Below are 16,655 nucleotides of genomic sequence, written 5' to 3'. Positions count from 1 at the left end.
AATACCTTTGGCAGTGAAGTTAGCGAAGCACACCACGCAATGGCCGCCGCTAAGCTTTCGTCAGGTTTGCTTCACCACATAAGCTATGCACCGAAAGCTGCCTTTCCCGCGCGACACCGCTGTCGCGCGGAAAATCAGTACGAAGAGACGGAAGGCCACCCTCAAGAAAATCCCACAATCACCGCATCACGCTGTTTTACAATGCTAGTGCAGTCAGCCGGTGCCCAAGGCCATGCAGCCTGACCGCGGGAATGCCGTGTAGAGAAACACCACTTGCAGGGCGTGTGGCGCGGTTGAATATATCAACTGCTCTGGTGAACGGGAGTCTGATAAACGCGGAAACAGTGTTATGCTCATGCAAGGGAACATTCTGACTGTTCGATATAAACAATAAATCGATACATCCGAGACCGACAGTATACAGTGACAATTCAAACATACAGTTGTGGGCCCTCAGCTCTCTCTGAGCAAAACCAACTTATCTGTCCATGTGCAAACTGCTACACAAAACGAATTATAGTGAGTAGGGGTGTGCGAATATTCGAAATTTAGAATACGAATCGAATATGTTTGATATTGACATGCCCGCTGACATGCTGGCAGCGCACACCTTGCAATGCGTTGCTAGGACTAGCCTGCTTGCATTGAAACCGCAGCTTGAAACTAGCCACTGCTTGTGATGAAAGGTGTAATCCTGTTGCCAGTATTCTACAAATAGAATAATCTCTCATTAAATTGTACGGTTGGTTGCTGCAATGCCTTTGGCAGTGAAGTTAGCGAAGCACACCACGCAATGGCCGCCGCTAAGCTTTCGTCAGGTTTGCTTCACCACGTAACAAGCTATGCACCGAAAGCTGCCTTTCCCGCGTATTCGGGAATTTTCGAATATTCGGCAATTCACGAATATCAGTTTTCGATTATGAATCGAATGTGTTTGATATTCGATTCGTAATGAAAAACTGATATTCGTGAATTGCCGAATATTCGAAAATTCCCGAATACTCGCCAGCGATCGTATACTGCGCATTCTTTCATAAATTCGACCGTGGCAAAGCCACAATATCTGGGCAAATTAGCCGATAATCGAGTTAAATATTGCAGGAAAACAATACAGAGGTCCTATTCCCTTCCTTCTCCGCCGTTTATCACGCGGACCGATCGCATCCCGACGCAGCAAGGCTTCACCTTGTGAGAATTTCCCCAAGTGGGCTTTCCCACATATCACCCGTGTTGCGAACAAGATGGCCGACGGCCCGCTTCGAGCAATCGTAACGCGAAATCGCGTTTTTTTTTATTTTTCGGTAATACGTTACATATTTAATGTCCACATCCGAAGAATGCGCCCTGTCGCCTTCATAACTCTTGGAGCGTGACTTCCGCCATCCCGTTTTGTAAACTACGCTATGCGGGAAAGCCTACTTGCGGAATGCCGCGGGAGCCTCCTGAAGGCGCGCCTAGTAGTCACAATAAATAAATATAAATAAATAAATAAATTCTTTATTTCACTCATGAAGTGAGGGAGTGCGGGAAAAAAAGCTGAAAATTCAGCTTGACTAGTTCCCAGCTCCCCAGATTACAAAAAATTCAAGAAACAAAAGAGAGGACAAGGAAAAAAATAAAATCGATCCTGTAAAGCGATCCTGTAAAATAAAGCGATCCTGTAAAAATCAAGCCTATTGCATGGTGCACTGTCACCTGTACACCTCTTTAGCGGGCGTAACGGCAGGTGTGGCAACAATCGGAAGGCCTCTGTCGCTAGGGCAAAAAATAGCCTGGCTGCGTAGTTTCGGTTTCTGAGCTTCACCGCTGCCCCATGGCAACTTCAAATGTCGGCCCGCGTATTCGCCGATAGTCCAATCCCAGCTCCGCGCGGCTTATTTCTTTTTTCCTTTTTAAAAACCACCTCGCCGCTCCGACGCCAGTGTGTGTTCCCCGGCCCCTTGCTTGCACTTGTGTTGTTCTTCCAGCACTCCAAAACGGGTGGCTCGTCACGGGCTTACTGGTGTTAGCGCGATGAAGCCGCCTCATAAGGCCTTACTACATCTTCGGCATCGGCAGCATTTCTTTTTTCGGAAAAGGGGAGGGGGGGGTCGCAGGAAATTTTATTAACAGAGGCCTTCGGATGAACCGGGCATTTCTTCCGGTCCCTTGAACTCCGAATGAATGAGGTTTAATAGTTATGTTATTTTTTTGTCGCCAGTCTTGTCGTTTTATGAATTTTGTTTTGCATGCCCTGAGGCAGTCTAGTTTTGTTTATTTTAGTTGCAAAGACCATACACTATTTTGAAAAAAAAATACGGGCAACAACGTTTGCTTGCTCATCGTTTTCCGAAATTTTTCTTGTACTGAACAGATATTCGATTCAATATTCGAAGATATTTGTATTCGATTCGAAAATTTCAATATTCCCACACCCCTAATAATGAGTAAATAAATAACAAAAGAAAGGTAGAAAAAACTGCATTCTACAATTTGTGTGCCTACTGCATAAAAAGGTGCTCTGTTCGTTAGAAAAAAGAAATCTCGCACAAGGAGATATGGCAGAGGTAAGATACCTGAGTGACCGCAGCTTGGCAGCATGGTTGATATCCGCCAGGGAAGAGCCACTCTGCTCGAGGCCTGCCATGACACGGCTGTACTCGGGGTGCTGTGGGTTCAGCACCAGCTTTGGGTGGTTGCACACCTTGCGAAGGTACTGTAGGGCCTGCACCCACAGCCCACGCAAAGCAGTCTCAATGATTCACACAGCTACATTACACCCAAAAAGCGCTCAAGCCTAAGCCTGTAGGAAATAAATTCCACCGTGTGTCCTTATGCCAAACACCATCACACTCTGGTCATCGACAACATGCTAGGCACATGATTATCTAACTTGATTACCTAGACTCTCCCCAACTGTGAATCATCCCCTTGTTTCTTAACAGTGTTAATGCTACGGTACTTGAGTTCAGGTGGTCCATGTTCTGGCAGCACACGGTGCTGTGCATCCTGTTGCCACTACTTTTCAGCTGCACTCTGCAATGCTCTCGGTGCCCTGCACTAAATACGGTAAAACATCATCAATTCGAACCCTGTTAATCTGGAAACCTAGTTAATTCGAACCATCAACATGTTACTAGCCCACGCCTGAATAAGTCTATGCCATCAGATGGTCAGTAATTTGCATGCTGCCGAACTTGAACCTGCTACTTTGAATGGGTTCCTGAAGAGGGGCCGTGTACAGGTATGACCCAAATGGCAAGCAATCGTTCAAATCTCCTCCACAAGCCTGAATTGCATGGTGCATTGTTGACTGTGCATGTCTCAACGTGTACGCAATGCCAAACAAGATTACAGCTTCACTAGGTCAATAAACGGTCTGGCGTTGACGGCTGCTATCAGCCACGCATTAGCCAGCCAGGGAAGCCCAGCTGCACACTACTTATTCCTTTCATGCTTTTACTCCACGCTGAGGCATCACAAACGTGACAATTTTTCTGGAGGGTGAGGTGGGGGTGGGTAGGTAGTTTGAGGGTAGGGGTGTGTATATGGGTGGTGCTTCTGAAGGGTGCAGGCTTCACTCCCAAAGGCTACAGGCAGATGCTGGATTTTCATGTTGTGACACTAGCCCTACTTGTGCAGTTAAAAGAAAACAATAAGCTGTCAAACAAAGCCCGAGCTCAAAGCCTCAGTCATCATGCTGCACCTTCATGGTGGCCAACCTTCTCCTCACGACGGCTGCACACCACCCTAAGGGTACGACGAGATAGCATTTACGGGCCCCTTCAGCTACTTGGGGCCCTCTTTGCATGTAACTACTCGTAGGTTCTGCCTGCCCAGTTGAACCCCGCTTCAATGAAATTCACAGGACCTGCAAGAAATTTCGTTCAAGCGAAGGCTTCGCTGCCATGAAATCGGGCCAGAACATGGACAGTTTGGACCGGAGAGTTCATGAACAGCGTTTATTTTACAAAAATTTGTCAGTTTTGGTCTTCAACCTTTTCGAAATGGGTGTCGTTGCGATTTCCATGGCACTCCGAAAATCTCGGAATCGCATAATAAACGCACACGCTACATTTGCTATCAAAACTAATTTTTTTGCGTGCATTTTAAAAGTGCCCTTGCTTTTGTCGCGCGAGAACACATACTTAGACCGTGCTGCATGGAGGCATTTCGGCGTACACTGCACACGTGTGCGCCTGCGTCACTGCGTCCTGGGAGTCCCCGCACCACTCTTGGTGCTGTGGTGCAGTGCTGCGACGTGAAACGGCTCTGTGATGGCAGGTGCTGCTACTGGTGAGGCTTTGCGACCCATGTTACTTTTCCTGAGCGATTAATCATGAATTTAACTGCCGGCTGCCCTGTAGCCACCTGCTTTGTTTGCCGACACCATTAAAAAGAAGACCAGAAAGAAAGAAGGCAGAGAGGCATCCATTCAAGTAGCTGCCTCATCGTGTTAGAGGAAAATGTGCATGCACACACAAGAAGCCACAGTCAAAGGTGCTCAGAGAGACGCCGCTCAATCTGAAGGGCTGCGCAAGATCCCCAAGAGGTAGGAAAGCAGCCTCAGGCCTTCATGCCTCTGAAATGGCAAAAAATGAACGCATGGCACCCACCTGGAACACATGGGCCGTCGCATGCGAGTTGACGGGCTGGTCCTCTGCCACAGCCCCAGCGACCGAGTCATCAACAGTCTTCTTTGCTCGACTCCTTGCAAAGTCCTCGTACAGCTGGACCTGTGGGCACCCAGCCGAGAGGTTACCGTACAAGTTTCACCATGCACGGGCACATCCACGCACTAGAACATCTGCCATGAGTCAATGACAGGCCAAGCGAATCGGTCGCTCAATGCATAGCAAATGCTGCCGGAAAGGGATGTGCACCACTTATCTTTGCATCATTGTATTTTAAAGGTGCCAAAACCACACACACACACGAGAGAAGAGAACGGGACAGAGCGCTCTGCCCGGTTCTCTTCTCTCGTGTGTGTGTCTGTGTGTGGTTTTGTAGGTGCGGGGTTCGATCCCCAGTGCCACCGGGTACCCACCGGTGATACAATGAGTACAAGCTTTCCCCTGGTCTGGTGCTCGGCTTATTTTGGGGTGAAATGCTTGGAAAATGCTTTGAGAAGTCGAAAATACCTTGTGTCATGGCGCTCTTTGTACATAGATGCCCTTGCACCACAAAAATCCATAATCATCATCACCTTTAAAATACAATGATCAATTACCAACTAGCCCAACAAGAAGTTCTGTTATCTTTGCATAGCGAAGCACTATACAGCCGGGCTGGAAGGAGACTTTACTCTGTTTCATAGATAGCAGTCAACACTGCCAAAGCTAGCGCTAAGTCCATGCCCAAAAAGTGCACACGGGCACAAATTTTCCTGTAACAAATCTTATGTGTCGTGATTGGCAACTTCCGGAACTTTGTTCTACCTCATGCCACATTTTCGTCCAGAGACTCATCGCGACATCAAGGAAGACCGATGTGGTGTATAATATGTGGCTGGTAGGGAAAATCGCTCAGGCTCTATCCGCACCTAAAAAGCAGTTCACACTCAGTGAAAAACAGCCAGACCACTGAGCACCTCACCCATGATTTTATACTGCTCTATGTTTTCGTCCAAACGCTCACAGAGCTGCGGTGGCTCAGTGGTTATGATGCTTGGCTGCAGACCCGAAAGATGTGGGTGAAATCCCGGCTGTCGCATTTCGGTGGGGGGTGAAATGCTAGAGGCCTGTGTACTGTGCTATGCTGGTGCACCTAGGCAGTCAAAATTACCCAAGGCCCTCCATTACAGCATCTCTCATAGTCACTTTGGGACGTTAAACCCCATAAAGCAAGCAAGCAGTAAAGCAACACAAAGGCTTCGAGAAGAACAAATGGCGCACTACTTCCGCAGCCTCTGCAGGGTTGACTGCCATATATGAAACAGTATAGCGGTCCTCTTTGTAGAACATGAGCAACGTGCCTGCAGGGGACTGAGCTCGCAGTAGTAGTCCTGGATAATCTTGGGGGGCAGGTCCTGCAGGACGTCGTCCTTGATGCGCCGAAGCAGGAAAGGCAGCACCTGCCGGTGGAGGCTCTCCATGGCTAGGACACCTGCAGCGCCCACGACCAAACATCACCCGCTGATAGCACACCCCTCTGCTGGGGTTACGCACTCACATGGAGCACAGCAACAGCAACCTACAGTGAAACAACTGAAGAAGATCATCTACACCATCATGGATTAGACAGAGAAGACGATAACTTAAACTGGTGCTCAAGAACCAATTTGTATTCTACACTCCAGCAATATCATTACAGCCGACATGAATGCCAACACAATGCAGAAGAACCCCGCTGTCATGTGCCTTGTTTTCCTGGGCCAGTCCTGTTCACGCTCCCATAAAACACCATACAATATAAACTCAGCCGCTTCGTCGCGACTCCGGAAGCTTTCCAGCACGCTATGTTGTGGATGTCGCTCCATGACAGTGGCGTACCCCGTGCCAGGATTTTGACAGCCTTAGGGCCGTTGTACGATCGTTTCGGAGCGCCTTCCGCCTCGTCCGTTTCGCGAGCGGAGCTGGCGGATCCGCCTCGTTCGGCGAACGGATGGAAAGTTGGTGAACTTCAACTTTCTGGCGGACGAGCGCATCCGGCCGGGGACCGGATTGCAGCTATTGGCTGCTTTTCCCGTGACGTCAGTGACGTCCGAGCCCCTCCTCCCTCCGCCTCGGTTCTGCTCTGCCCCGGCCTGCCGGGGCAAGATGGCCATCCGTCGACTGAACTGGGGAGCGCGGCCTGGGCAGTGGCAGCGATGTCGCGAAGTATATTATATTGTACACATCTTGATATTACCAGTGTTCAGAGCGACTACAAACTTCGCCGCGTTCAGCAGTGGCGAGCGATAGTTCCACTAGTTGAATTCTGTAATCATCTACGTTGACGGAGTTGACAGAGCGCCTCTTCAAACCGATGCAAACCTGTGCAGTGGCGGTGTCACGAAGTGTTTATTTCGAGCTGTTTTTGGTTTTTGCATGCGTTTGTAATTCCTGCTGCAGCTCTGCAAACCGACGCAAGACCTGTGCAATGGCGGTGTCACGAAGTGTTTATTTCGAGCTGTTTGTGGTTGTGGCAAGCGTTTTGAATTTCTGCTGCGAGTTATTTTCCTGTGCGTGCGCAAGTTTCACAGCATAGCGACAAGTGTCCGCGTAGTGAAAGTGATTATGGTCGGTGCAGGAAAGCAGGAACTTCAACACGCACACCATGGCGATGCCGAAGCGCAGCCTACTAGGCCTAGGTGCAGGTCGCCGAGGAACGGAAAAAAAGTACCACGTGACCACGAAAAGAGGTTATTATTTGGGGGTGGGGGTGGGGGGAGGGGGGGGGGGGGGGGGGGGGGGGGGGGGGGGGGGGGGGGGCTCGTACGGGAAGCAGGTAGGAAGGGGGGGGGGGGGGGGGGGGGGGTGGAAGTGCAGTGTGCAGGGATATCGGGGTTTGGAGAGGGGGCAGGAAAGGAGGCAAGGGAGAAGGTAGTCGGGCGCATACCGATCTGCCCCTTGGGATGCGGGAGCCCGTTTCGGCGCGTGGAGCGATGCTGGCGATGCGCTCGCGCCGGCTAGGTTGCCACCAGCCGGAGAAGGCTATTGGACAGACGGATATGCCCGGCGCGCCAATCGGCATGCTGGGACCATCCGCCTCGCTCGCAAGCGCCAAAGTGATCGTACAACACCTTTCCGCCTCACGTCCGCCTGGCGGCCGAAAACTGGCGGACCGCTCCCGAAGCGGACGAGGCGGAAGGCGCTCCGAAACGATCGTACAACGGCCCTTAGTGTGCACAGAACAGCGACAGGTCCAGAGCGGAACTCTATAGATTTCATCACCATTTGGCTACCACTGTGTTCGGACTTACAAGTGGCACGAATCTTGTCGTGGCTGTTGGTGCAGTTCCATCATTTCTGTGGCACGAACATGAACAATCGAAGGCACAAATACTAAACTATGCCATGGCAAACGCTGCATGGGAAGCACTGTAAGAGATGAAATTGCACAGATAGGCTCCTCGGCACGACGCTGATTATGTGCCTGGAGGGTCCTAGCACAAAATGAACCTGATTTGATGCCTTAGTTTGTTGAAAATAAATTGAGGCTATGCTTTGAAACTTCTTTCCTTGTTTTCTCAAAACTGTTTTTTTCACCACGACATTTCCCCCGGATATCTCGTGATGTGCTCATCGGATTTTAATAATTCTTAATGCTTAATGCATATGAAAGCTTATACATCCTTCTGTGCAACAAAATAAAATAGTAATACTTTCATTACAAAAATTTAATTTAACATATAATTGAAGAAAAATTTGGGTCAATTCATAAGCATCTTAAAAAAGGCTACAACTTTTATACTGCTGCTGCTAAAATTAAGGTGATGGTATGGTTGCAATCTAGGGTTACTACAGAATAGACATAAAATTTTTTGTCAATCATCATTGCGCAAGTTATATAAAACATGGGCACAATGTTCAGTCATTAAAAATGTAATATCTTAAAATTCGTTCGAGATAGGAAAGAACCGATTCCATGTTTGTTTTCAGGGCGCCAAAACGCACTAGACAAGTAAGATTCATCTCTCTAGGTCTAAAACTGGCAAAATTTGCCTAAAGACCAGGGTAAATGGCGGGGCTCTGTTAGCTGGCACATTTCGCCTGCATGGTTTGGAATTCGTACCGTCCTTGGACATCGTCCCCTGCACAAACTTGAACAGTAGTCAAAGCTTGCCAAACTTATCTACGCAGTCTCTCTTGTTCTGAATATGGGAAGCAATGACACGCGTGAGAGGCATACGGTTTCGTGAAGACTGCGAGCGTGGAAGACAATGGTGCATTTCAAAGAGAGGTGAGCAAACCCGCACCAGAGTGCACAGCTCCCCTGACTTTTATATTGTAGAACTGTGAACTGCCATACTGATAAGACAAAATGTGTCTCAATATATGCAAGCCACTGCTGAGTGCACACACCACTGGTTACGATACAGATTTTGGTTTTAGTTGCTAGGCCTAATTACGAAGGCAATCGCCGCCGGAGAGCTTACCGTACTTACTCGAATGTAACGCAAGGGGTGACTTTACATGCTGACCAGCGGGAAAAAACAGAACCACAAATGTGACGCGAGGCTTAGGGACGCAAAACAAAGTACTACCTTTAACAGGCATCGTGGCCAACATGTTTACTCATCTTCCTCGCTTTCGGAAGCCGAGTTCTCAGAAACGGAGTCCTCCTTTTCGCTATCGAAGTATCCCGGTAACTTCTGCTGCATCGATGTTGTTCGCCGCAGAGAAAATCCATTGCTCTTCATGAACGTTTGGGCCCACCCACGAGATGCTCTGAATTTCCCATCTCCCGAGCAACGTCTCTAACTCTCCAACGGATCAACTCGACACTGACCCCCATGAGACGGTTGCGCTGCTCGATAACAAAGTCTGCCACTTTTTTCTTCAGCTGGACGTGATGGCTGTGGCGAGGCCCACAAAATCCTTTGCGGTCGGGCTCACATTTAAAAAGCCCCATCCACGGATGGTTGACTCATTGAGGTCAAGCCTTCCAGCTGCCGCAAAATTCCCGACCTCTACAGCTAAACAGGATCGCTTTTCTCTTAAAACGAGCGTCGCACTGAGCACGACACCGCGAGCGATGCCACAAGAACACGACGCGACAATGCGTCGAGTCCAAGGTCGCAACGAACACAAAAGAATGACAGAGAAAGACGCTTTGACTTTGGATAGATGAGGTTGCCAGCATAAGATCGCCAAAGCGCGGAAACCAAAAACAAGCCGATTGCTTTGAAATGGCTGCACCGCGGCACTGCTTTAGGCCAATCGAAGTGCGGTATTCGATTATAACGTCGGGGAAGACTTTAAGGGGAAAAAATCTGGGCAAAAACTCGCGCTACATTCGAGTAAATACGGTACTTTGGCCATTTGTGCGTTCTTATTGTTGAGACTGTCTTATTCACACTAGTTAACATGTAGCAGCTAGTAACCCAGGACCAACTAGTTATACTTTCTAATCGCTATTCTTAATGTTTCGCCACCTTCTCATTCTGGGCTCTTCGTACTGCGGGTGTAGCGGAATTCCCGCAGCGATGGGTTCGCTTTCGCTTTTAGACTTTGTCCTACTCCTACCTCATGTGTTCACCAGTGACATGCCGAAGGCACTGCAGCCATTGCATGCTGAGCTCATGAAAGCAGTCTCCGCCCATCGTCTGCGTACACCACGTGTAGTGAGATTTAGTCATGAGGAGTTTCAAAATGTGCACATATCTATCTACCGACCCTTTTCTCTGGCGTATTGTACTGGCAACAAGTTAAATTGTTTTTTTCGGTGAAATTCGGTCGTTGACTGTAATTTTTCATATTGCTTGCATGTGCCCAAATCTAGCCTACTTGATGAGTGAATGGTATCCAGACACCTACAATTTGTCCTTCTCCTTCTGTGGAGCAGTTGGCACACTCGTTCACACAGTTTGGGAATGTCAAGAAAACCCAGACTTGGACAGCAATCCTCATCCGACTTATGAGTGCTGGGAGGCAACCCTTCATAGCCGCAGTCCCCTCGACCAGAAATCGCTGGTTGAGAGGGGCCAGATTATGATGGTGACCAATGGGTTCTCCTACTCAACCCATCCAGTATTTATGCTCTTAATAAATGTTTTTCCTCCTCCTAGCCAAGAAGGCTTTATTACTAGTTGGGTGAATAAAATTGATTTGATTTGATTTAATTTAATTTGGGAAAAAATTTGGCCCACCAAGTTTTGTAGCTTCCAAATTTCTCTGCAGTCAACCCCACAAAACAAAAGGTATGGAGGGGCAAATGAGACCAGTTGTAAACAAACTTGTGTGAACGCATTCATAATGGCTCAACAAGTAGATATCGCTTCTTTTCTGATTATATGAATTTCGAGTGACACCCAACAGGATATGCACCATTGAGATTCCACCCACAGAAGGAAGTCCGTGGCCAAAGAGGGGATACGCACCGGCCTCCTGCTCGCGCGAAGAGGACTTGGCATCCCGCGACTGCAGGATCGGTCGGCTGAATCGCTGGGCGAACTGGCGCTCGGTCCCCAGGAAGCCCGGCATGAGGAAGTCGAACAGGGACCACAGGTCCAGCACCTGGTTCTGGATGGGTGTGCCCGTCAGGATGAGTCTGTGGTTGGCCTGCAGCTGCTTGAGTGCGCGCGCCAGCTTGGTGCGGCCATTCTTGATGATGTGCCCCTCGTCGAGGATGCAGTAGTTCCACCGGATGTTGGCAAAGAAGTCAATGTCATTGCGCACTATGTCGTACGAGGCCACCACCAGGTTGTGCTTGCGTACCTTGTCCTGGAGCCTGCTCCACAGCCACATCCCCAGAAGAAGAAGAAAAACTCCTTTAAAAGGGCCCCGAGGAGAGACAAGAGCTCACTCAATAACTACATTGCGTTGCCGCAAACACCTGAGCCAAAATAACGCAACCCTACACACAGCAGAGAGGTCACAATGGTGTGCAAAAGTTGGCAAGCCCTTTCTGAGGACTTCTTGAAACTCCCACTCTACTCTGCGTATGTCGTTTAAAAAGTGGCTATTGGCAAGATGTTTCCAGACATCTACCATGGCCCCAGCCAGTTGTCTCGCCACAGTGGGTCAGGAATCCTCACCTCCCTCTTGGAAATGCCCAGGTGCGCTGGCAGACGGAAACCTTGGAGCGTGCAAAACTTGACGAGAGTTTTGCACGCTGACACCGAAATTCACATTTTGACTACAAATAACTCAGCTTCTAACAAACGCATTAAGAAAATTCTCGCTAGCGGATATTCGTGAAACGGCATCCTTCAACACCTCGGGAATACCGCAACTTTATTGAGAGCCCCTTTGAAGGGACACTGAGGGGAACTCCACCCAATCATTATTCTCAGCAAAAGCTGGCAGTCTGGCTCTTTCTTGCTATGCTGACGTTTGTCCAGAAACACAAGATACATCTATTGCGGAGGAAATTCAACTTTATTAATTTTTTTACCACTTTCTCGAATTTTCGTAAAGAATTTTCTTGATGTGAACGTGTGACATGAACACCGAACAGGACTGCTTGCCACCATATTTAAGTCAATGACGGTGTGGCACAGCAGCTGGGATCAGCACCCATAAATTGGTGTCGATGCAAGTGTTTTACCTCCGAAACAGGAGCTGATAGAGACACCTTTAGTTCATTTTTTGGTTTTTCCTAGTTTACAAAAGCTTTGTTTACGCTGACAGTGATTGCTTTGTGATTCAAATGTGGAACCCATCAATATAGGCCAACTTCAATTTCTCCCTGGCGTCCCTCTAATTTGCACAAAAAATACTGCAGCGGCAAGTGGTACCAAAAACTGCTCCATGAATCACCTGCTGTTAGACGCGCACTTAGTAGTGATAGAGAATGCGCATCCTATCTGGACACTGCAGCAGGTACACTGGGGGAGATGAGACAAAATCATTGTTAAATTTTGCCAAGGAGTCATAATTATTCAACCCTGGGAAGCACTCTTTTACAGCACTTCCATAAAGCCTGTGGCCTGGCAGCATTAGGGTGCTTCACATAATGCATCTCTACTTCGTCCTGTGTTTGCGCTGTTCCCTTTTTGTCTTGTGGCACCAACTAGCCCACAACAGCACCCGCGTTTACAGGAAAGATGATGTTTGCCAAACTCCACAAAATGTTCTCTGAGCAACGCACAAAAGCCTTGCAAGTATCCTTCTCGAAAGAAGCGCTGCGTGACTTACACTCTGGCCATTCAAACCAGCCTCTGACCAGGGGCCCCGTCTAGTACTGTTTCTTGAGTGGAAAACATCAGCCGACGCGCTCAGGGGTTGCACTACTGCGCCACTCCAGTTGTGCTGCTTTCAACGTGCGACTGTGAAGGAAGCCTTGGCATACCTGGCGCGCTCCATGGGTGGCCCCGTGTAGTGCAGCGGCCTCAGGTACCGACTGGAGACAAACTTCTCCACCTCGTACACCCAGTGGCCCGTCAGGGTGGGCGGGCACACCACCAGCGATGGCAGTGGCTTGGCATCGGCACGCTGCGATTCCTGCACGGGCAGCAGAGACAGCCACCTTCACTTACTCTTCCAAAATGACTGAGCCACCATTGCCAAGCTTCAAATCGGGGCACCCACAGTGCTCGCCCCAGCCCCATCACTGACTGCTCAATAGAGTGTTCTTGGATTGATTATTGCTTCCATTCTGGCCGTCTATTTTCTTGCTACTTTTATGGGGCACTCCCCCATTTACATAATGCCTTACATAATAAATGATGATGCTGCTTCAGGTGCAAGAATTTGCCCATACACTCACTGATGATGGGTGGACGTAAGCAGTGGTTCTCTGTAAGGCCAGACACAAAGCGTCACAGAAAACGTGTAGTGCATGAATTTTGTTCATTTGGTCATTGTGGTCAGTGCAGAGATTGTTCTCTTATGGCAAAATGGAGAAAAACCTCACAGCTGCGCAGAATTCTGTAATGAGTGTTTTTGATGATTGGTAATGGCACCAGGGTAACCTGGTCAAGTAACTCCATGAATAATGCGTTTGTGGTCAAAGACCCTTGTCTCCGGGCATTTTGCCCCAGAGAAAGCCAAGCACTGGGACATAAGAAAGCTGGCGGGCGCTGGAAAACTGGCGGCAACCCATACCTAGTGCATACGAGGCAGCCACTAAAACCACTGGGCCACTGCTGCGGTTAATAAGCTGCGATTTCAAAATCCAAGAACCTCTAGCAGCCAGCTTTCGAGGGGTTCCCAGAACTGGAAGCTCTAGCATCTTCAGCAGAGCCCTGCCATCGTAAGCTGGAGATATTACAAACACTACAATATAGTAATGTGAAACTGCGGTCCCATTTCGCCTTCCATAGACTTTTTTTGTTCATTATTATAAATATCATTAATAAAAAACAATTAGAGTAAAGACCATCTGGCCAAGGCAACAAGCTTCCAGTCGAATGATGACATTGCAGCAAGTACGCAGTCTAGGACATCTCAGACCCAGACAAGTAATGGCGCTTTTGACAGCAGTTTTGAGATGGCTTACCAACAGGTTGGCAAGCTGCACGGAGAAGTCAACTTTTCGAAGGCCTTTGGGCTGTGAGGCAATGCGCATGGCATGCACGAGAAAAAAGAAGTAAAGCAGGCTGTGTACGTAGAAGGAAGGTGGCTGCAAGAAACTGGCGCACCACTGTGGCTAGACAAGACGCACAAGGTCTCGGACGAAGAAAAAGTGGAAGTGAGACATGGCTTAGAGTGCGTGCGAAGGGAGAACCAGAAGAACGAGTTCGGCGACGGACATGCACGAGATCTGCTGGCTCCTCGAGTTTCCAGGCTTGGGGCTCAGCCGCAGACGTCTGGGCTACCAGACCTGGATAAGCAACTTACAAAGAATGGTTTCATAATAAGTCCCTGCCTGCACCACTGAACCAGACCTGGACAGGCTGCCGTCGACAGCCTGAGCCACCAGACCCAGGCGCCGCTGCTCCCTGCCTTTCCCATGGCCGGGAGCCTCTGAACGCGGGCCGCCTCCATCGCCCGGGCTACCTGACCTGGGGGCCGCGCCCGTGTTCCACAGGTGTGATGGATTCCTACAGTGTGATGATCTATCTACCAAGCTCATATATGGAATACTGAACCTCTGGGGGATGAATCCTTGAATGCTAAGTGAAGCTGTCCTTTTTTTCCTCAAGCTTCCCTTTGCCTTCCGCCAGTGTTGTTTCTGTTTGTCTGCTTTCCTGTGACATGTTCTTGAATCCTTTCCTCTCAAGGCTTAAATTAGAGGTTTTTTTTTGTCTACATGCCACCTGGTTTATTTCTTCGACCACTTATGATACCCTAATCTGAACCTGCCCTTCTAGAAGCTAACATTGTAACAGTGCAGTAAGCAGAGGGGAAGGGAAAGAGGGCGAGCTATTGAGTGTTTCTCAACTATTGCTTATTAAACGAGGCTGTGGCCGCAGATGTCGCGTTCATGAAAACCTTTCGCTTTCATATGGAATCAAGCTCGCATTATATTCGTAGCCAGGCTGTGTCAACGTAAATGCGGTACTTCCACCAGACAGCAACAAAATTGAAAACACAAAATGTGATAACTGAAAATGAATAATTATCCCATACAAGAACAATAAGAGCAGGATGGAAGGCATTTCCTCGGTGTTTCATTTATATAAACCATTGCGTGTTAAGTAAATAACCAATTAATTGCCAGCATTTTGAGAGCCTCATATGGTGGACTTTGCTGGTCTGAGTGACTTTATTACATAACGGCTCTACTGCACTACTAGCACCACCTTGCCATTTTCTAGTGCTCCTGACCAGCATAACGTGCACATAAAGTGACCAAAATGCTGAGCATGCCTGCAAAACCCATTTTTGCAGCTCGCACAATGCACTCAATTGTGCATACACAGACATCTCTCCAGGTGTTCCAACTCGTCCATGCACATGACACGACAAGAGTGGTCATGCCAGTAGCCCAACCACCACTGGAAACTGCAAGGCACAGATGTGCGCTCAACAGGCTGCCCAGGGTCAGCATTCCCCACCACAGCCAGGACCATCTGAGACAGTTCCAAAACGGCAGGAACTCCCACATATCGCACAACTGCCATTGCTACCATTTTTCATCACATCATGCGGGCAGTGGGCAGGCACCTTCCGCATTTTGCCTCCACTGAAATGCAGCCGATAGAGGTGGGATTCGATCCCAAAGCACTTGGTTCGGCACCTGAGTGCCACAGCCACTGAGCCACCGCCATTTATTAATTTTCCTGCCATGTGAGCTTCACTGCTCCAATCTCCCACTAACGGAAGAAAGCTGTGACAGGGGACACTCCATGGGTTGTGCCCAGCACTACCTTGTACAGCTGCTCCCTCTGGTGGTGGTCAGAGGCGAGGATGCAGATGGACTGCAGTGTCTTGCCCAGCCCCATATCATCACACAGGATGCCATGCAGCCGGTACTTGTTCAGGAAGGCCAGCCAATTGACGCCCTCCTGCAATGGTAGGGAGGAGCACCAGTGCTGTCAAAGGTGACACGCTGACAGCGACTGGCAACAGCCTCTGCAGCAACTTTTATATGCACCTTTTCTAAGCTGCACAGCCAGAACACGCCCTTTCATTCTGTGCGGCAGAGTACAATTGTCAGGTGCAGTTAATAATTCCTTTTAAAGCATAGTGTACAGGTAACACTCGTTATATAAGGCATATCTCTAACACAACTGCCCATTCGCAGCGCTAGAGAGTCCTGACGAAACACTCTCTGATTACAACAAATCTTTTGGGTACGTCTGGTTGCACGACACTTCCACAGATGGCACTAGGTGCACTACCAACAGAGCAAAGAAACAATGCAGCAGACAACATGTCAGGTGCCCAAACTGTGCAGCCATCATATTTGTGGAAAGACGGTTACAGACACTCCAGCCCGTTACTTTTTTTTCTTAGCTGGAAAAAAAGATGTCACAGAGGTGAATCACCTAAAATCTAGATGGCATTCCCAGCAGAGCATTGCTGTAGGCTTGTACAGTAGAATCTCGTTACAACGAACTTCACGGGACCGCCGAATTTAAATCGTTATTTTGAAATGTCGCAGTACTGAAAAACCATTATTTTCATGTCAGTAATGCATCACAA

At 48.7% G+C, this 16,655-nt stretch overlaps 1 protein-coding gene across 2 annotated transcripts in view; it reads right to left on the bottom strand.

Moving 5' to 3' along the window:
• Hel89B (histone acetyltransferase 1) overlaps positions 1-16,655 on the bottom strand; it is a 211,609-nt gene that overhangs the window by 16,662 nt on the left and 178,292 nt on the right. For both annotated transcript variants that reach the window (XM_077635155.1, XM_077635154.1), the window contains exons 29-34: positions 15,878-16,015; positions 12,916-13,067; positions 11,003-11,352; positions 5,954-6,084; positions 4,596-4,715; positions 2,556-2,704 (exon numbers count right to left, since the gene is read on the bottom strand). In XM_077635155.1, the coding sequence (XP_077491281.1) occupies positions 2,556-2,704; positions 4,596-4,715; positions 5,954-6,084; positions 11,003-11,352; positions 12,916-13,067; positions 15,878-16,015 (1,040 nt within the window). The remainder of the gene's footprint in view (positions 1-2,555; positions 2,705-4,595; positions 4,716-5,953; positions 6,085-11,002; positions 11,353-12,915; positions 13,068-15,877; positions 16,016-16,655) is intronic.

This window comes from Amblyomma americanum, chromosome 8 (assembly GCF_052857255.1).
Source record: "Amblyomma americanum isolate KBUSLIRL-KWMA chromosome 8, ASM5285725v1, whole genome shotgun sequence".
Classification (NCBI taxonomy): domain Eukaryota; kingdom Metazoa; phylum Arthropoda; class Arachnida; order Ixodida; family Ixodidae; genus Amblyomma; species Amblyomma americanum.
This window is presented reverse-complemented; position numbering and strand designations above follow the sequence as displayed.